Source organism: Mustela nivalis, assembly GCF_964662115.1.
Source record: "Mustela nivalis genome assembly, chromosome: X".
NCBI lineage: Eukaryota > Metazoa > Chordata > Mammalia > Carnivora > Mustelidae > Mustela > Mustela nivalis.
The window spans coordinates 1,215,720-1,236,378 of NC_139040.1; the positions used below are offsets into that span (position 1 = coordinate 1,215,720).

The 20,659-nt window shown below is 47.3% G+C and overlaps 2 protein-coding genes and 1 long non-coding RNA gene across 8 annotated transcripts in view; 2 read left to right on the forward strand and 1 right to left on the reverse strand.

Annotated features, from left to right (window-relative positions):
* Nucleotides 1–3,060, forward strand: LOC309855532. Of its 3 annotated transcripts, none has more exons than XR_014306846.1 (3): nucleotides 1–115; nucleotides 2,019–2,154; nucleotides 2,540–3,060. It is a non-coding gene; the product is annotated as an uncharacterized lncRNA (long non-coding RNA). The 3 variants fall into 3 exon arrangements; XR_014306847.1 differs by having other exon boundaries at nucleotides 2,602–3,060; XR_014306848.1 differs by having other exon boundaries at nucleotides 2,605–3,060.
* Nucleotides 2,148–20,659, reverse strand: part of TKTL1 (transketolase like 1) — a 26,724-nt gene continuing 8,212 nt past the window's right edge. The window contains exons 1-12 of one of the 3 annotated variants that reach the window (XM_082715881.1): nucleotides 18,223–18,455; nucleotides 18,028–18,125; nucleotides 16,488–16,679; nucleotides 16,277–16,404; nucleotides 14,883–15,076; nucleotides 10,685–10,849; nucleotides 10,026–10,182; nucleotides 8,976–9,106; nucleotides 6,989–7,072; nucleotides 4,386–4,482; nucleotides 4,134–4,253; nucleotides 2,148–2,708 (exon numbers count right to left, since the gene is read on the reverse strand). In XM_082715881.1, the coding sequence (XP_082572007.1) occupies nucleotides 2,536–2,708; nucleotides 4,134–4,253; nucleotides 4,386–4,482; nucleotides 6,989–7,072; nucleotides 8,976–9,106; nucleotides 10,026–10,182; nucleotides 10,685–10,849; nucleotides 14,883–15,076; nucleotides 16,277–16,404; nucleotides 16,488–16,679; nucleotides 18,028–18,062 (1,476 nt within the window). In that variant the 5' untranslated portion in view covers nucleotides 18,063–18,125; nucleotides 18,223–18,455 and the 3' untranslated portion in view covers nucleotides 2,148–2,535. Of the gene's footprint in view, nucleotides 2,709–4,133; nucleotides 4,254–4,385; nucleotides 4,483–5,613; nucleotides 5,674–6,988; nucleotides 7,073–8,975; nucleotides 9,107–10,025; nucleotides 10,183–10,684; nucleotides 10,850–14,882; nucleotides 15,077–16,276; nucleotides 16,405–16,487; nucleotides 16,680–18,027; nucleotides 18,126–18,222; nucleotides 18,456–20,659 lie in introns of those variants that run through there. The other 2 variants (XM_082715880.1, XM_082715882.1) reach the window with 2 other exon arrangements.
* The window catches only part of TEX28 (testis expressed 28), a 35,149-nt gene continuing 25,337 nt past the window's right edge, over nucleotides 10,848–20,659 (forward strand). Inside the window, exon 1 of one of the 2 annotated variants that reach the window (XM_082715884.1) lies at nucleotides 10,848–11,678. The gene's annotated coding sequence lies outside the window, so the exon portion shown is untranslated. Of the gene's footprint in view, nucleotides 11,679–18,287; nucleotides 18,370–20,659 lie in introns of those variants that run through there. The other variant, XM_082715885.1, reaches the window with a different exon arrangement.

Here is a 20,659-nt window from a genome sequence, read left to right on the forward strand (position 1 = left end):
GAGTGACGGGACAAAACCCAGCGACGTGGCCCGGCTGGCCAGACTGGCCGGTACTGAGGGGGCCGCGGGGCCTGCCGGGAGGGCGGGCACGGCAGGAGTGAGGCGGTGTCAAATGGTGGGTAGAGGGAGTCCCGGTAGGGCACAGGCGGTCTGGAGGTGGGCTGCGAGCAGCCTGTGAGGCAGAGGGGGCTGGCCAGGCCGGGAAAGCCTGGGCATATTCACTGCCAAGCCCGGGATGAGGCCCCAAAAGGGCTGGGGCACGGGGCGGGGGGTGGGGGTGGGGGAGGGCTGGGGGGTTGTGGGGGCGGGCTCAGGCTGGGCCTGGGGAGTAGGAACACCCCAGGAAGAAGCCGTCAGTGGGGACATTTTCATGGGCCCTCCAAAATCCCGCCACAGTCCTGTGAGGGATTATCACCATCATCAGCGTCATCCCTTTGTACAGATGGAACAAACTGAGGCAAAAGGGTCACGGCCCCCAGTCCGACGTAGGTCAGCACCTGCACCTTCCCACCGCGTGCTTCCTTCCTCCCGGCGCTCCGGCTGCTTTGTGTGCAGCAGCTGTAGCTGCCCCAAGTCCATTTCCTTCTCTGTGATCAGGCTCAGCCCAGCACGGTCGGGGCCCGAATTTAGGCTTTTGGAAGGGCACTTTCATCCTGGGTCATATTTACTGTTCTGTCCTTGTCGATCTCACCGATGTGGCATTTCACACCTGAGCCCAGGCAGGGGTCGTGCTCACGCCCGGCCAAGCATCTGGCTCCAAGCCCAGTGGCTCTCCTGGCGAGCACTCGGTGCCTCACAGCCGTCAGGGCGCCTTCGGTCGGGGGCTCCCGCTCCTCGGAGACCCGCTCGCTCTCACACACATACAGAGTAGTCAACAGAAACTGCGGGGCCGCAGCTCCACTCCTCGGTTCACACACACCCAAGAGAGCTGCAAATTCACACCCACAAGCTTGCGTGGGAGCGTGGGCAGCATCATTCACAAGAGGAGAGGTGAAAAGCGTGCAGCCTCCGGTGGGGAACTCCCAGCACATGCAGACCGTGGGCAGGAAGGCCCGAGGGTGCTCCCAACACTTGCTACCGCGTGCGGGAACCTCAAAGGCCTGCATGAAGCCACACCCCGTGCCATGCCCCTCCCGCTGAGTGTCCAGAAGAGGCAAATCTAGAGATGGAAAATACATGAGCGGTTGCCAGGGGCTGGGAAGGGGAGTGGGAGCCACTACCAAGGGGTTCAGAGTTTCTATCTGGAGGCAAATGTCCACAAAATGACCTGGGGAGAGTTGTTCATTCAACTCGATACACATCCTAGAAACTATGGCATTGTGTGGGGTTGAGAGAGTCAGGTAATTGAGGTCAAAATTTCCTTTATTTGTATTTTCTACAGTGACCCTATATCAACCGTTACATTTTTTTTTTCACAAAAAAATCCATTTGATCTTTTTACTGTTTTGTATAAGGCTGTATTTTATCTATCAGCTGTCTTACATCGAAGCTGCTGGTTCTGCCATCTTATGAAACAAGCACAGGCCAGGAAACCAGTTCAGTGATTTAAAAGCGTAGGGGCAGAGCCAGCAGGCCCCAAGGGCTCCCAAGGGCCAGGGCAGCTCTGAGTCGCCCCCACATGCTCTAGAACGGACTCCTGACAACCACTGAATGAGGGCAATCAAAATTAGGACCACGACTATCAGACACCCGCTTGTCCTCTCCAGCCATCCGCCTCCCAACCAATACCCTTCCCCCGCATCTTCTGCTGTGGGGAATGGGACTCTCTTTCCTGGTTTAGACAGAAACTCTTTCCTTAACTAGAATTTCATCAAGGAGAAACCAAATCACACACGAAGCACAAATAAAATAAAGCAGCTGTTTTTTTTTTAAATGTTTTTATTAACATTAACTGGAATGCTTATTTGAATATAATTGAGCTAACAGTTTGGTCACTGGGCAAATGAGACATTTCTGAGACCTCACAAAGTGTGCAGTGTGGAGACTGGAACTAGTTGTGTCCTCTTTTCACACAACAGTCACTGCGAGCAACACAGGACATCCGGAGAGCTTTCGCTGCCGCTCCATAGGCTCTGCACCGTCAAAGGGAGATGAAGGCAAACACCAGAGGAGGTTCCAGTGCAGCGAAACCCCACGGTCCCCAGGGAGCGGCAGGTACGATGGCAGCAGCGCCCCGGTGGGGGGGGGCAGGGGACCTGCGCGAGCATCTACAGTGCAATTTGCCCTTCACTTACAAGGAGAACATACACATTCGAGAAACTGATCCTAAGTTGATCCCCAGCCCAGTTCCCAGTTATCTTATCAGCAAACTTTTACGTGGTTCTTTTGTCGTCTTATGTGTAAGCTTATAACACACTCTCCTGAGTCAAAGATGAGTTACACTTGTATAAGTAGTTACGGTTTAACAGAAGGTAGTTACAACTTGCTTTACTTTTTAGTAACAAAACAGTATAGATTCAAATGATAGTCTGCCAACGGAGCATAAACATAAGGTAGAGAAGCCAATCTTCTATGTCTAATGCCAACTAATGTATTTTAGTTCATCAACATACACTTCACGGCCACTATGATGTGTCTAGCACTGACTCCGTACATGTCCAGCAGCTCACTCGGCTTCCCACTCCGAGGCACTGCGGGCACTGCCAGCTGATGGACCAGGATGTCGGGCTCCATGGAGACGGCCGCACAGACAGCCTCCCCGATGCCGCCTGGGGAAACAAAGCACAGCAGGCTCTGTGTTGGTGGCGGCCAGTCAGCCTTAAAGCCCAAAGTAGAGAGTCCTTTGAATTTGCTGGTTTCTAGGGAAAAATATTTTTCGCTAGCCACTGACTCATGGAACAGCCCTGACTAGCCAGAGGAGTTCTCATTCAAAACTGTGGGTCTCTGGGGGTGCCCGGGTGGCTCAGTTGGTGAAGCATCTGCCTTTGGCTCAGGTCATGATCTTAGGGTCCTGGGATCAAGCCCCGAATTGGGGGTGGGGTATCTCTGGTCAGCAGGGAGTCTACTTCTCCCTCTCTCCTCCCCCCAAATAAATAAATCTTTTTAAAAAACCCCATAAAACCTGTGAGTCTCCAAATTGCTCCCAGCCACATTACAGCAGGAGCTCTCTCAGCTGGGGCTCCACAGACATAGGGGGCTACAAGCTCAGGTTCTTAAAGCTGTCGGGAACCCCAAAATGATTAAAACAACCAATCAATCATACGGAAAAGAATGACCAGGCAGGCCTGAAGTTGCTAGCTTCAGCAGGGCTGCTTGCAAGGCTAGCACTTGGCAGACACCTGGGCAATGGGCTGGTGCAGGGCCCTGGGAGCGCATGTTTTCCTCTGGAAGTCAGGAGGTTTGCTGTGTGGCAGGGGAGCCCGTGTGATCAGCACCCAATAAAACCCGAGTGCTGAGGTCTTGAGTGGGTTCCTTGGGTCTCCAGTGATGTAGTTTCTCACTACTGGAGAAGGGAAAGCACTCAGCAGGCCCCTCACCGAAGGGAGGGAAGGAGCCACAGGGGTGGGCTTCTCCACAGGTTCTCCTGTGCCTTCTGTCCTCGTGGGCCCCGGTGTGTGTCCTTTCCCTACAATAACCTCAGCTGTGAAAGCACCGAGAGTGCTCCTAGAAAATCACTGTGGATCACAGTTGTGCTCTTGGGCCCATGACACACGACCACACGGAACTCCCCACACCCTCATATGCCTCACCTAACCTTTCCAGCCCCCTCTCCCAGGCTCACACAGTTTTTCTGCATTTGCTGTGTTCTCTGCTTGCAAGGCACTATTCCCCTTTTGGGAGGGGAGCAAATTAACCATTCAGAACTCAAGCACAACTGTCAAGATTTTTAAGACCCCTCCCTACCCACAATGCCATCAGACACTCCTCTGTCTGCCACTGAGCCACTCGGCACCAGGCATGGCGCTGTCCTGGGGTCACACAACTTGAGTATGGGGATGGCTCCGCCCTAAGGAGCACGTGTAGGTGGGTAAGAGACCCCAAAAACAATGCGCTTGCAAAGAGCAGTAATAACAGTTGTTGGAGGAGCGCCTGACTGGGTGACACCTGGGGCATGTCATGCTTCCAGTCATGGAAATCAAAAACACATCCTGCCAAAGCCCACTTTCACAATGACCCTCAAGGCCTGCACGTACCTTCTGGGTAGTGGTCCTCCACTGTGATAATACGGCCGCCTGTGGCTCTGGCATTAGAGACAATGGTGGGAACATCCAGGGGCTTAATGGTAAACAGGTCGATGACACGGATAGAAATATCTGGAGAAGAGCAATAGCCAGCTTTGCATGTGAAACGGACTTAGGAAAAAAAGTCTAAGTGGGGCACATGAGGCAGCCCAAGCACTACCTCTCCCCAGCTTAAACATCAATGTCCAGCAAAAACCAACTGACCTTGCTTAGAAAGATCTTCGGCAGCTGCTAAGGCTTCGTGCAGAGTAACTCCAGCTCCGATCACTGTGATTTTGTCATTGACACTGTGGCGGAGGACCTGGTATTATGCCCCGAGAGCAAAAAAGCTGTAGTTACTGTGTGCAGAGCGCATCTCAGAGAGAATACTACTAGGCTGCTCTTCCTCAGTCCTACCAATTTCACTTCTTAATAATTCACTGTATTAAAAAAGCTGAATCAGTACACTAAACAAGGACATCCTTTTTAAAGATTTTATTTATTTATTTGACAGAGAGAGATCACAAGTAGGCAGAGAGGCAGGCAGAGAGAGAGAGAGGAGGAAGCAGGCTCCCTGCTGAGCAGAGAGCCCGATGCGGGACTCGATCCCAGGACCCTGAGATCATGACCTGAGCTGAAGGCAGCGGCTTAACCCACTGAGCCACCCAGGCACCCAAGGACATCCTTTTTGATAAGCCTTCCTTCATGTTCATTTTTACAAATTCATCTATCATGCTTCATGATTTATGGTGCCTAATCACTAAGTTCTTAGAGAATACCCTTTAGCAAAGAGGGCAGATTTCAAACTGGGATCTGAAAGGCAGAAGGAGAGAAGCAAGTCATACGGGCCACGAGCTGCAGACCACAGACTCAGCGCAGAAGGTCTAGAAAGGCACCACCCCTGGACAACTTGGGACATTTTGTTGGGGCATCTACACAGACTGGACTCTGACAATGAACAAATTAATGGGGGATCATTTGGGGGCATTTGCAACATGCTCTGTGCCAAGGACCTTGCATGCCCAAGCGCCCTTTTTAAGGCCAGTGCACTGGGGGTGGCTGGTAAGAATGAATCTCAGAGTGGGAGGAACTCGCCCAGCTTAGAGACTAGTAGCCAGGCCTGTCTGACATCAAAGCCCACACTCTGAACCGCTTGCTCTTCTGTAAGTGAAGATAGGGCCCTAGCCTTTTTTCAGAGTTTTATTTACTCCAAAGCCACCCAACCAAAGGCATCTGAAATTATTCATTTCAGCCCTTTGTATAGGTTTCCTTGTAGCTTAAGAACCACTGCTGACAGTACAAATATTCAGGGCTTCTAAGCCACCCCATTCTTTGACAATGTCCTAGCCTTTTCATATATATACATATAAACATGCACACTCCCCCCCAAGTCCTCTTTGCAAATCCTAGCTCTCAAATTACCCATGCATGCCATGCACGTTATGAGACACATTTTCACTCCCATCCTTTACCATTTGGAAACGGACTCCATTTTGTCAGGATGGGGCAAATACTAGGGAGAAGAGAAGACAGGCTTTGAAAAAGCTCTGCAAATCACATGATGTCTCTGAGACCCCCACCCACACCTCCAACCTCAGAGGCAAACAGAGGGCCTTGAGTTTCAGTGTGGGAGTATGGATGGGGAGCAGCAAAAGCTGTAACTAACACTGGAGGTGAGTACTGCCGCTTTCTCATTCAATAATGCCCAGCAACTGAGTAGCACATCATGGACTGTTCTGCATATACCTGCTTTTTGTGGCCCTAAAGCCAATCACTGCTCAGTCATTCTGAGCACTAGAAACAATGACTTCTGGCTACTGGGGTGCCTGGGTGGTTCAGTCCTTAAGCATCTGCCTTCAGCTTGGGTCATGACCCCAGCATCCTGGGATCAAAGTCCGTATCAGGCTCCCTGCTCAGCCTTCAAAAAGGCAGGAAGGAAACATGCCCAAACACCTGTAAGCCCTCCACTCCAAGTGGTGGAGCAGAGCCACTTATTTTTGCCACAGACTCCACTGGTTTTCTGCACACGTGGTCCCGACAGAGGCTAGGTCAATGCCTGGGTCTGAGTTTTGGTCTTGCGGCTCACGACTGTGTATCCTGACTAAGCTGCTCACCTTCTCTCTCATCTACAACTCAGGGCTGCTGCTAAGTCTGTGCTTCTAGGGCTCCTGTGAGAACACAGAAGATCGGGAGTGAGCAGTGACGCTAGCGCCTTTATCAGGCCCGTGGGCAATGCATTCATGTTCCTTTTTTAAAAAGATTTTATTTATGTATTTGACAGAGATCACAAGTAAGCAGAGAGGGAGGCAGAGAGAGGGGGAAGCAGGCTCCCTGCCAAGTAGAGAGCCTAATGCAGGGCTCTATCTCCCAGGACCCTGAGACCATGACCTGTGCTGAAGGCAGAGGTTCAACCTGCTGAGCCACCCAGGCACCCCATTCATTTCCCTTTTATTCTTGACTTGGATCTGTAAAATCCCAATCTAATACATCTACTATTAATTTGAAGTTGGTTCTATTATTTGTTTCGCTTGAGGCTGTGGTAATTTACACCCAAAAAACTCAAGTACCTTTAAGTTTTAACCACTTTATCCTTACAAGTTAAACAAAAAAAAAAGGAAATTCATCTGGAGAAGACACAACTTTACCTCCACTGACAGTGGTAGAATGTTCCTTTCTGAGCAAAAGCAGGCAAAGGTCAATTAAAACAAACAAACAAAAATGAAGAACAGATCAAGCCTTCACTGTGGGGATAGCTAGTGCTAGCTTCAGACCACTTGTCTCCACATGAAGGGACACTGGAAGACACTGGAGAGCTTTTAAGGCCTTACCTTGGCCTGTCCGATTGCAAAGCTTTCTTGCGGGTCGTAAATAACCGCGGTTTCTGGTCGGCTGGTCCGGACATAGCACATCCCCTAGGGCATAACACCAGAGCCACATTAAAAAATATCAAACTAAATGTCAACTAATAAACCTGTTTTAAAAAGGGGAGAAGAAAGAAGCTTAAACAGTTCTTTTTACTAAAAACGAAGCAAACGTTTTGGAGTAAAGAATAAGCGTCTACAACCACGGGCAAACAGGTCAGCGTCACCGGATCAGATTACTACCAAGCCAGGCAAAAGCCTACGCAGGACCCAGGCAGATGCCGCCAGCGACAAACTCTCTGTGCTGTCACATTCAATGGTAGGAAAGCTTTCTTAAACACGCAGACTTATTCGGTCTTCACAGAACACAAATTCAGGTCATAGCACGGACTCACGTTTAACAGAAAGCTAAGTTAAGCAACTCATTTTTACCACAACTTGTAAGTAATACTTCATTCTTAGAAATACCCTACACACTAGAATATAAAAAGAATGTTTTACCAATGAGAAAATGTAAGTAAGCATACTCTTGAACACATACCGCATAAATGAATACTCAAGTGTCTGAAGAGTTTCTATATACTATAAAAGGACATATTAATTTAGAAATACTTGTTCTGTTTATCCCTTCACATCATAAATCAATTCTATTCAGTGTTTTTACCAAGATATAGTTTACTTAAGTGCCGTACTCCACGAATTCTGACAAAGGCATATACCGTGTAACCATCACCCGAGTATGAATAACATTTGCACCTGCCAGAAAGTTTCCTCATGTCTCTCTCCACTCTCCCCACCTGAAAAACAACCCCTAATTTCTATCACCACGCCTTTGCCTCTTATGAACTTTCGAGAAATGGAATCTTGCAGCACACAGAGGAGATCACTCTATATATGCACAGTCATGAAGCAACTTCCAGGATGTAGTAAGTAAAAAAGTACAGAACAATACACACAGTGTGAGCCCACTTAGGTTTAAAAAAAAAAAAAAGGCCAAAGAATCCTAGGCCTCTAATGAGCTGGAAATGCTTAGGAACTTGCATAATCTATCCTACCCATGCCAGGGCTGTCTCTGCAGGGCCATGGGTAGGTGCGAGGATGGGTAAGGATGGGAGTCTGGTGACCATCAGTTGGAACACATGAAAAAGTGCAGACTCTGGTCTCTAGTCGTCCCTGCAGCTGGGTTCTACACAGGAATGAGGGTGAGTGCGTCTGCTGTCCTTGTGTGAAACTTGAGGAGGAAAAAGTGGGGCAGAATCCACACTCATGCCCTTCTAAGATGTTCAGAGGGCAGACCAGGTCTGAGGACTCTGAGGTTTGTTTGCAGTGGAGACACTGGTCACTCTTCAGCTTTCCAGTTGTCACAAGGTAGTGACAGCATGAGATGTATCTAAGAGCAGCATTTGACAGCTTCCTGCTGGAGCCTACTCCTGTGACATTGCTGACAGTCCCCCACTTCTTGGAGCCTCCAGAGCACCCTCATTTCTCATGCTGAGCCCTGCCCCGTATGGGCCACCAGATGCTGTCTGGCGTTGTTTTGCACTTTCACAACATGACTGTGTTCATGTTTTATGTGTGTCATCACTTTTGAATAATTGTTCTTTTTTGTTTAAGATTTTATTCATTTGACAGAGAGAGAGTAGGCAGAGAGGCAGGCAGAGAGAGAGAGAGGAGGAAGCAGGCTCCCTGCTGAGCAAAGAGACTGATGCGGGGCTCGATCCCAGGACCCTGAGACCATGACCTGAGCCATAAGGCAGAGGCTTTAACCCACTGAGCCCCCCAGGAACCCCCAATTGCTTGTTTTCTTTTTTTTTTATCCTCCAATGTTAACTTCCATAATGAATATCTATTATCTGTATGCTGAGAAAAATGGGAGAAACCCAACAATCAGTAGCAAACTAGTATCACACCCCAAAAGCATTTTCTGCCTGAACCAATGTCCCCTTAAAAATACCTTGGTATTGGCCGCCAGGAGAATAGCATGCTCCGTGGAGGTGGCGTCACTTGGATAGAAAACAGTGCAGTTGGGAATGGATCGGAACATGGCCAGATCCTCCAGGGCCATCTGGGAGGGACCATCTTCACCTGAGAAAGCAAAGCCACAGCTGTGCAAAAAGAAAGTCCAACGTACGCCACAACAGCCTAGCTCTTGCAGCTAAGAAAGGACTATTACTGTGCATGGTGCCTTGCCTGGGACAACTATCTAACCTCAGGACCCTAGCTCCTCTGGTTGGACCTAGAGCCACTGTGTCACTTAGCTGACTGATTTTAGTACTTAGACACACCTGGCCCCAGGCAAAGACTCTGGACTCTGGGCCTGGCTCAGTCCTGAAAAGCTGCGGGCCTCACTCTCCCCCCACTGTGCACATGCCATCTGGCCCATTGAGAGACTTCTCCCAGGAAGTCCCAGAGAGGACTCCCAAAGTGCACTGTTCCCCTCCAGCATTCTAGCAGTGTACACAAACTGTCACATCCACCCTGAGGACCTACGCCACCACAGGCACACCAGGCACCTCATCTTTCTTGTCATTTTTGTCATTCATGAACACAATCTCCTGATGTCTCTCAAGCAAGAAATTACTGGAGACCATTTAAAAAAAAAAACTTTTGGTGCAATTTTGCACTCCTCCACCTGTCAGCCATGTTGACCTCTTTCTTCAGACTCTCACGGAGTAAGCCTCACTTTCTATCTACTGCTAATACATACCAAATCTCAATCCTTTTCCGACCCCCTGTTTCTCCTTGCTTCCCTCTAGCCTGTCCTGCCAGGCTAATGCCCCAGAGCTGGGTTTCGCTCAGCCCCACTCCTCTGTATCCCACTCTTCGAGGCTTCCATTTAGAGTGTCTGGAACTTTTAAAATACAACATGGCAGGAAAAAAGACAGATCAGAAATAATCAAACATTATGGAACCCCCAAGTACATTGACAGGTCAACCACTCACATGCTAATCTTTCTTTGTAAAGGAAAAAGGCTATCAAGAGGAGGGTACTGAGAACACATACCAACGGATACCCCACAGTGGGACCCAATAAGATTGATGTTGATTTGAGAGATGGCTCCCATGCGAATTTGATCAAATGCTCGGGTCAAGAAGGCAGCAAAGGTGCTAGCAAAAGCAACGGTCCGACCACGGGTGGCACATCCCAGTGCCACGCTCACCTGCAATGCAAAGGAGACAAATCAGAACAGCCCTGGAACGGCTGCCAGAGAAGCACCATGAATGAATGTGCGGGCTGGTGGAGGCAGGGACATGGCTAGCTGGCTGTGGACACCCATCTAAAGGGGGTCCCTGCTTGGCTCCAAGCAACGGGTAGCAGGAGGGAATGCTGCCTCTGTGCTGACAGATCTTCCTAGCACCTACAGCTGCTGACAAGCTTGGGATACTTTGGACCTAGATCCTTGGTGTCATGGCTGTGACTCTTGGCCTGCTGCCCTCAGTATACCTGGAGATGGTTCTGTCTACTATGCCCTTCCTAGTGGTCCCATAAGGCACCCCACAAATTGCCTGGCTACTCTCTACTTGTTTCCTCAGAGACATTTTTTCTCTAGTTCCTTTGCTTTTTTAAGTGGAAAGAAGAACCATAATATGGGTCTTGCCTCCTGTGCCCAGCAGGCCACTGTCAGTGAGAAGACCCAAGAGGGACACCCACAGCACACGCACCATGTTCTGCTCGGCGATGAAACATTCAATGAAGCGCTCAGGGTGTTCTCTCTTGAATATGTCTGAGAAGGTGGAGTTCTTGGTGTCACCATCCAGCACAATGACTCTATCATTTGCATGGCCCAGCTTGGCCAGAGCCAAACCACATGCTCTCCGAGTAGCTATCTGGAAAAGTCAGTGGAGTTTCTTAGAGCAAATTTAGAAGGAAGGTGAAGTTTTGTGGATTACCAGTTGTCTTCTATCTTAGAAACAAATTGGTGATTTACCAATAATCTCCTTTAGGGTTTTAAAAATGGGTTGCTAGCCCATCTTAAATCCATACTTGACTCACTGGGTATCAATTCTCAAAAGTAAACTTATTCTTCTGCCCCATTCATATAGTTTACCAAAAAACTTAAATGTCACCAAATGCAAATGCCTGTTGACTTTTTAAACTATAAAACTGGTAAGGCTAACTGCAAAAAAATAAAATGTAAAACTTTAGAATCATGATACCAGTAATAAAAAATTCCATTAGCATATTATTTGACATTGGACTGGATTTATGAATTGATTTAGGGGACATTGTCACATTATTGCATTTTTCTATTAGAAATCAAGGTTGGCACTTCCTCAAAATGTTAAACAGAGAATTACCACGTGACCCAGCAGTTCTACTCCCAAGTATATACCCAAGAGAAAAATGTATCTCAGCAAAAACTTGCACACAAATGTTCAAAGCAGCAGTATTCACAACAGCCAAAAGGTAAAAACAACACAAACATCCATCAAGGATTGAAAAGGTAAACAAAATGTATGGTACATTCATAGAACACTGTACATGCCACAAGGATAGACCTTGAGAACACTGTGCTAAGACAAAGAAATCAGACAAAAAGTTAACATATTGTATGACACTCTTTATAGGAAATATCCAGAACAAGCAACTACAGAAACAAAATGTAGATGAGTACTTTCTGGGCCTGGATGGAATGGACAATGACTGCTAAGGAGTGTGAGTTTTTTTTTTTTTTTTTAAATTTATCTGAGAGAGCAAGCAAGCACGATTTGGGCGGAGACTGTCAGAGGGAGAGGGAGTAGCAGGCTCCCCACTGAGCAGGGAGCCCAATTCGGGATTGGATCCCAGGATCATGACCTGAGCCCAAGGCAGATGCTTAATAGACTGAGCCACCCAGGCCCCCTGGTGGGGGGAGGTTCTTCCAGGGATGATGGAAATGCTCTAAGATTCAGTGTGGTGATAGTTTCAGGATTCTGTTTATATGCTTAAAACCATTAAACTATACACTTCAAATGGATGATTGTAATATAGGGAGTCATTTCTCAATAAAGCTATTATTTTTTTAAAAGATTTTATTTATTTGACAGAGATCACAAGTAGGCAGAGAGGCAGGCAGAGAGGGGGGGGGAGGAGGGCTCCCCGCTGAGCAGAGAGCCTGATGTGCGGCTTGATCCCAGGATTCTGGGATCATGACCTGAGCCTAAGGCAGAGGCTTAACCCACTGAGCCACCCAGGCACCCCAATAAAGCTATTATTTAAAAAAACAAAGTTTGCTTGTCTTTTTTTTTTTTTTCATTCGTCTGAACACTTAATGTTTTTTGGAGGGGCAGGAAGTGCAGAGGGAAAGAGAGAGAGAAAATCTCTAGTAGGCTCCATGCCCAGCTCAGAACTTGATGTGGGGCTTGATCTCACATCTCTGAGATCATGATCTGAGCCGAAACCAGGAGTCAGATGCTTAACAAATTGAGCCACCCAGGTGTCCCTATTTTTAAAAATAAACAATTCATGTAGACAGTACAAAATTCAAGTTCTGAAAGGCTATGGAGCAAAGTGACCATCTTCTCCCTGATCTCTTGTTCCCTAGCCATCCAGTACCCTGTCCAGAGGTTGACAGAAATGAGTCTGTGCAGCATCTTGTTGGGAATGGTCTATGAACAAATATCTGTTGACCACCCAGGTGCCTCTATGATGCCTCCTTTTAAGATTTTCTACACAAAAAGAGAATTATACTCTACGGTGCTTTACTTTACTTTAAAGATTTTATTTATTTATTTGACAGAGAGAGACACAGCGAGAGAGGGAACACAAGCAGGGGGAGTGTGAGAGGGAGAAGCAGGCTTCCCACTAAGCCCGATGCGGGGCTCGATTCCAGGATCCTGGGATCACGACCTGAGCTGAAGGCAGAGGCTTACCCTACTGAGCCACCCAAGTGCCCCTGCTTTACAACTTTAAAAAAATTTTAATAATAGGGCACCTGGGTGGCTCAATCAGTTATGTGTCTGCTTATGGCTCAGGGTCATGATGGGGGGGTGTTCCCTGTTTAGCGGGGAGTCTGCCTCTCCCCTTCCTCTCCTTCTGCTCTCCCTGCTCATGCTCTAATAAATAAATTTTTTAAAAAATTTTAGTAATTTGGGCAAATTCTTAGCTTCTATTCCAGCTGGGTCATTTCCGTTTCATCAGCATTCAAAGCTGCAGTCTTCATTCTTTTTTTTCCCCCGCACAGCGCTCATCATAGCACATGCCCTCCCCAATGTCCATCCCCAAGCCACCCCATCCCTCCTACCCCCCTCCACTCCAACAACCCTCAGTTTGTTTCCTGGGATTAAGGGTCTCTCTGGTTTCCTCGTTTCATTTTTTCCTCTCTTCTCCTACGATCCTCTGCCTTGACTCTCAAATTCCACTTATCTGTGAGATCATAGTTAATAGTCAATCTCTGATTGACTTATTTCACTGAGCATAATACCCTCCAGTTCCAACCAACGACATTCATTCTTAGAGACACATCTGCATACTTCTGTAGGATAAATTCCTGTGAGTTGTACTATTGGTTCGAAGTGTGTGAACAGTTAAAGTGTTGCCAACGTGTCCTTCATTAATATGTGCTTTTTCCTGATCAACACCTTTCTTCTGCTTTTTAATTTGCTTTCTAATTTCTTGAGTTGTCAAAATTCATTTGTTTTAACCCATATTACCAGACCAAGAAAACACAAGCAACACTATAAATGTCTCCAAATAAAGAAAGAAAAGAAAAAAGGATTAGAAAATATTTCCTTCCTCTTGGGCTCATCACCTTGTTTCCTTAGGTCCTGAAGACACTGCCTATTTTTGTATTATACCAAAAGGCAGGATATAAAAACATGGTAAAAGGCTTTATGGTCAGGGTTTCATGCCTAATTTGTTTCCTTTTTGCATTCCTCTTTGATTAATTGACCTACTTCTGTTAATCTAGGGATTAAATTTAAAAACTTGATCGAGGGGTGCCTGGGTGGCTCAGTGGGTTAAGCCTCTGCCTTCGGCTCAGGTCATGATCCCAGGGTCCTGGGATGGAGCCCCACGTCAGGCTCTCTGCTCAGTGGGGAGCCTGCGTCCCTTCCTCTCTCTGCCTACTTGTGATCTATCAAATAAATAAATAAAAATCTTAAAAAAAAACAAACTTGGACCAGCCAGGTCCCCACCCTTAGACCAGACACAAAACAGTGGCAGTTTCAAGCTCATAAGACTGCCAAGACCACAAACTGAATTTTGCAAGCAAAAGCTGTGCAGTACTAGGTACTAGTAAATACCTAGTATTATTAAGTACTAGGTACTAGTACATTTCCTAGTAAGAAAATTCAGACCTAAGTTTGAAATGAAAGAATTAAATATCAGATATACTAAAAGAGCACCTGGGTGGCTCAGTCCATTGACCGTCTGCCTTTGGCTCAGGTCATGATCCTGGGGTCCTGGGATGGAGTCCCATACTGGGCTCCCTGCATTGGCCTCCCTGCTCTGCTCAGTGGGGAGTCTGCTTCTTCCCCTGCCCCCTCCCTCCCATTCATGATTGCTTGCGCTCTCTCAAAAATAAGTAAAATCTTTAAAAAAATAATAAAAGATGGGGCGCCTGGGTGGCTCGGTGGGTTAGGCCTCTGCCTTCGGCTCAGGTCATGGTCTCAAGGTCCTGGAATCAAGCCCCACATCAGGCTCTCTGCTCAGCGGGGAGCCTGCTTCCCCCTCTCTCTCTGCCTGCCTCCCTGCCTGCTTGTGATCTCGCTATCAAATAAATTTTAAAAAATAGTAAAAGATACTAAAACCACCTCTATTACTTATAACCTTTAAGTTACATGTCATGCAATCTAGTAACTGGTTCATCCACGGAGACGAGAATACATGAAGAGTCCTGTCATGTATTTTAAAAAAGTGAGAACAATATAGTTTGCCTACCTGCTCGCCGACTTTGTAAGCAGGCGGAGAGCTCATTTCTATATCCGTGATGTTAACTTGAGGCGAGTCTTCAATAGGGGGTTTTGGGTCAAGATTCTTGTTAGTCTGTATCTGGCTCTCAATTAGTTTGATAATTGCATCAGCTCTTTCCTTTGGCATTGGCTTTCCATGCCAATTTTCTGCGTCTTCAACACCTGCAACCCAATAAAAGACATTCATTCCTTAAGTATAAGTAATTGAGTGTCTGTCCACCACAGACTCACAGGAGCAAAAACCTGACAAAAAGGGAGCCTGAGCTGTTACTGCAGCCCCACAGGACAGCCTGAAACATCCCAGCAGCTCTCGAGGGAGGCCTCTGGCCCACATACTGGTGAATGGAGGGAAGAGTCGGGAGATGAGGCTGGAGAGACAGGCAGGGCGGACCTTGGAAGATCCTGTGGGTATGAAGAGTTTGGGTTTTGTCAGAAGCAAGACAGGAAAACACAGAAGAATTGGGAGAGGGGAGGTGACTGGTCAGTTCTTAAATGTATAAAGATTGCCACAGTGGTCACGTGGAGACTGGCCTGGGGAGACTATAATTAAGGAGTGAAAGACAGGTCTGAGCATAGGACATAGCAGGAACAGGACTGAGATACACTTACTGTAGGAGCAGAAGCCATTAGAACTGATGACAGGCCGGATTTCCATGTAGGGGCCCATAGGGGAGAGGTGAAGGCAAAGAGAATACCCAGAATTCTCCCAGGAGCAAATTGGTTCAGTGATCATTCACTGAACTGGGGAACCATAGTTAAGACTGTGTCTTAGGGGAGTCACAGAACAGTTTTATTCTAAAGCACTGATGAAAACACGGAGCAACCACACACCCTTTGCAAGTCTTTATACTTGAGTAAGTTCAGGTGTCGGCTTTGAAATCTGCAAGAATTTAAGACTTCCAAAATGCCCTTCCTTCCCTGACCCTCAGTTCCACAGGTGCTGCTTCTAGTTCCCTATGTGTCCTCCAAGACAGCATGGGCACAGGCGATGGTGCCTGCACATATGCAGGCCCTTATTGGCTTGTCTGTTTATGTGCACAGTAGCGCTCTTTCTCACACTGCACTTCTGTGTGGATCACTCTCTACTAGTTCTCTAACTGATGGACGCCCTCCTAGCCACTCCCTCCGGCACACAAAAAATCATTGCTCTTGCACTGGGCGTCTGGGCTTCCCCTCTGACCCTAATCAGTCCTGCTACCTATAATGGCCAAGGGAAGCAAGAGCCTCCAGCACATATTACAGGTATCATCACTGAACACTAAGCCAGTTGGCCTGCCTTGCCATCATGAGCCTCCTTCTGCCACATTGCTATGCACACAGATGTTTTTAATAACCCTGAGCAGAAAAGAAACATTTGCTTACTTGGAATGCCCCGGCCCTTGAAGGTCTTGGCAACCACAGCAGTGGGCTTGTTCTTCACCTGACTTGCCTGCCAGAACACCTGGCACAGCGCCTCCACATCGCGGCCGTCCACCACGTAAGTATTCCATCTGCCAACCCAGAAGAAGGCCAGGTTACAAGGTGAATGGGGGACTGGGCAGAAAGAAGGTGGCATAAAATAGGACACAGTTACCCAAAGGCTTCACAGCGCTTCTGATAGACTTCTATGCAATGCTCGAGGGGCAGGGCGCCACTGTGGCCCAGGCGGTTCACGTCGAAGACGGCCACAAGATTGTCCAGATTGTAGTGGGAAGCAAAAGCCAACGCCTCCCAGACGGAGCCTTCAGAGGACTCGCCATCTCCCATGAGGCAGAACACGCGGTAGCTGGGGCAAGCCAAGAAATGTTAAGAAAGACTGTGCTCAGCGATCTTCTGGGTCACTCAGGCAAATAGATATCGTGGAGGGAAACAAAGGAACAAATAGTTGCTTCACATTGTCAATTCTGTCCAAACTGGACAGTTACGGAAACACAGCTTTAATAATTTGGACCAGGGCACCTGGGTGGCTCAGTGGGTTAAAGCCTCTGCCATCGGCTCAGGTCATGATCCCAGGGTCCTGGGATCGAGTCCCACATCGGGCTCTCTGCTCACCAGGGAGCCTGCTTCCCTTCCTCTCTATCTGCCTGCCTCTCTGCCTAATTGTGACCTCTGCCTGTCAAATAAATAAATAAAAATCTTAAAAAAAATTTGGACCTCATATGATGGACTTCAACTTTGGCAAGTTTTCTCATTCTAACATCTTTCCACCACTTCTCTGCGATCCACAAACAAGAGGGGATGGGGAGTAAACAGTCCCTTTAAACACCCAAAATGACATTTTATATATAATTTCTCAATAAGCTTCATTTTAAGCACTACCGTCTTCTATTTCTGTTCTTACAAATTTATTTACGATAATCGTAACAATCAAAACAGTCTGCTTCAGGAGCGTATATTCTGTTGTAAATGGTAAATTTTCCCCTCAACAAAAACACAAAAATGTTAATACCAATAAAATACAACCCATGCCCCACAAAAATGCTTCAAAATTTAAAAAAATTGATTAAACCACAGAATAGGGACTAATAGAGGCAGTCATGAGAGATGAAAGAGGTCCTGTAGAAAAAGAACTCTTTTGATTATTTAAAAAAAATTTTTATTATTTCTTTAAAAGATTTTTATTTATTTATTTGACAGAGAGAGAGATCACAAGCAGGCAGACAGGCAAGCAGGGGTCGGGGGGAGCAGGCTCCCCACTGAGCAGAGAGCCTGATGTAGGGCTCGATCCCAGGACCCTGAGATCATGACCAGGATCATGAGATCATGACCTGAGCCAAAGGCAGAGGCTTAACCCACTGGGCCACCAGGTGCCTGAGCCCTTTGATTATTACCGTATGTGTCCCCTGTGCAAGTGCACCAGCTAGTCACTGTATAATGAAGCTCACGGAGAGATGAAAAACAGAAAGCGATCGTTCTTGGAAAATAATAGAAGTAAACCAGTTTCTATACTGCAGAACCTAACCAGAGAAGCTAGAACAGTTTACAGAAACATGATTTCTTTTCTGCTTGAACATTTGGTAGTCTGAACTTTCAAAACAATTATTAACTTCCCAAACTAGTAAGCCATAAATAAAGCCAAGGTGCCTGAGGAATGGGGTGGAGCCAGGTAAGCAGTTGCTGGGTAAGTGCCTCACCTTGCTTTGTCAAAGTACTTGCCAGTATATGCCATCCCGCAAGCGGCCCCCAATCCTTGCCCGAGCCATCCAGTTGCCACATCAACAAACGACAGCCTCTGTAAGAGAAGGGATCAAATGAACCTAGTCGCACAGGCTGTTCTTTGGAATGGCCCCTCCCACACTTTAGGGTATCTATCTCTTTCCTACACTTACAGGCACCCCAAGTCTCAGATCAACATCACCAAGACGGGGGGTGGGGGTCACTGTAAATCCAAGTCAACTGGACCTGTGAGGACATCCAGACTGACAATTTCTCTACACACAGTAGCCTCAACAGAGCCCAGGAGCAAAGCAGAAAACGTAAGCACGAGCCTTGCCATTTTTCATAAGGTCTTTTATCTAATCATGAACAAACCAGATGTTCAATCTTTTTGGAGAATGTGGGTTCTTAAATAGAAACCAAAAACACTGAAGAAGATTGCAATTTCCCTGGTTTGTAAAACCTCAGGTCAAATGAGATTTCAGAAGTGGTCATCTAGAAATGTCAGAAATGAATCACTAGACCACAACTCTTCCTCTCCCCTCCTCCTGTGCCTACGCACAAGCTATCTTTAGCTCATGCAGAAAATACCCTCTGGGTGCCACAGGGCGGTGCCAAAGGTCCCAAGCTTCCAAAGAAACACTGAACTTATTCAGTGCTTCCCCTGCCACCACCTTGAACTGGCCACATCTTTTGACTGTCACTGCAGTGACCTCCAAACTCCCCCCCCAGCTATTCTCAACACAGCCACCAGGGGGAGCCTGTTAGACCTTTTCTGCCCACCACCCTGCGGAGACTGGTCCAAGGTCTCTCCAACTCCTGCCAATCAGAGCCCAAGTTCCTGCACCAGCCTGTCCACTCCGCCTCCATCTGACGTGCTGATTATCTAGGTTTCTTGTTTCACCCTTCTCACAATGCAAGAGTCAGCTCCATTCAAGCAAATCATTAGGTGGTTGTTGCTACCAAAGACGGGCCAAGGGGACTTGTTAGTCTCATTCCTCCCCATCCTGCTCCACCCTATTTCTCCGGCTCCTCCCGGGGTTCTTAATCTTCTCCAGCTTTTCTTCACATGCTTTGTGCCCCTAGAGACTCCCTCTCTGTTCTGTATCCTTAGCCCAACAGAACCCTCCCACTGAAGCTCTGTCTTCCACCCGACGGTTCCTAGTGTTACTCCCATAAGGTCTGGCCCCCAGTTGTCTGTGTGCCCTTGGACTGAGTCTGGGCTCTGCACTCAGACCCACTCTGCTTCCCTCTGGCTTTAAAGCAGACAGGGAGCCCACTTCTTCAAGGCTTCTTCATTTTTTGGGTACAATGAAGAACCCCTGTCAGGCAGCAGGGGGCTATAGGACTGATTGAGAAAACTGGCAGGCACCTGCACCATACCTGGCACCATGAAAGTACTCCCACATGGGCTCCCTTTTCTTCCGTAAGAATCCTTATGCTGGGTGTAGAGGGATACACTCAAACTTTAGGGGGGACATATGAGGTACTGTGTGCACTCAGAGAGACTTCCTCCTCAGGTGGGATTTCTCACCTTTGTTCTGGCACAAAGTATGCTTGAAGAACAAGTTTTTAAAAGGCCTTTTTTGGTTTCTACCCTGCCTGCTTGACTGAAGAAAACCACAGCCATTAAAACAAAAGCAAAGGCCTAGTGGTGGGGATTGGGGGAAACACAAGACCCTCCCGCAAGATTCCACAGTGATTCACAGCCAGCAATCCTGATACTGCTGATACTGATCCTTGTCTGCACTGCACGTTCATGCCCCAGGAATGTGGGGGCCCAGCTGCACGTTCACAGCACCAGCTGTGAGGACCTCAGCTCCTTTGCTGTAGCAAGTCCACTTAGTCCATTCTCAGCCAATGCCAAGGTGGGCTACGCTATATGCTTTCCCCTTCCTCCTAATTCTGTTTCTTCAATCTGATGAGCATTTACATTCTGACAGCTACACCGTGCCCAGCCTGCTACTGCACACCAGACAGCCTCTTCACTGCTCAGGCCAATGACTGTGAACATGATAGCAGCAGTTATGTGATACTCTAGCCATCTGACTTTTTAAACCAGGAATCTGAATGTTCATACTGTGTTTGTACATCTTCATTTGTTTGCATTTTATTGTGAAGGAAGGTCAAGGAAGGTCAAGCTTATAGAAAAGTTTTGAGAATAACACAATGAAGTCCCATATACTCTTCACCTTGATTCACTGCCAATGGACCATTTTTGCTTCATCATCATCTTTCTACACACACACTCACAAATTTTAGTTTATTTTTTTGCCAAACCTCATTTGATATTGTTTCAGAACCCAAGACATGGCCAAAATTATGACCCCAGATACTCCACTCACACCCATCTTCTGACTTTATTCTTTTTTAAGTAGGCTCCATGTCCAGTGTGGAGCCCAATATCAGGTTTGAACTCACGACCATGAGATCAAGACCTGAGTTGAGATCAAGAGTCAGACACTCAACTGACTGAGCCACCTAAACACCTGTCTTTATTCTTTAAACTAATTCCCACTGCCCACATATGGGGTTTCTGTTTGTACATGGTGCTGTACCAATTGAATTTTAAACATTTTGCTTAGGACACAGCAAACTTTCAGATAGCAT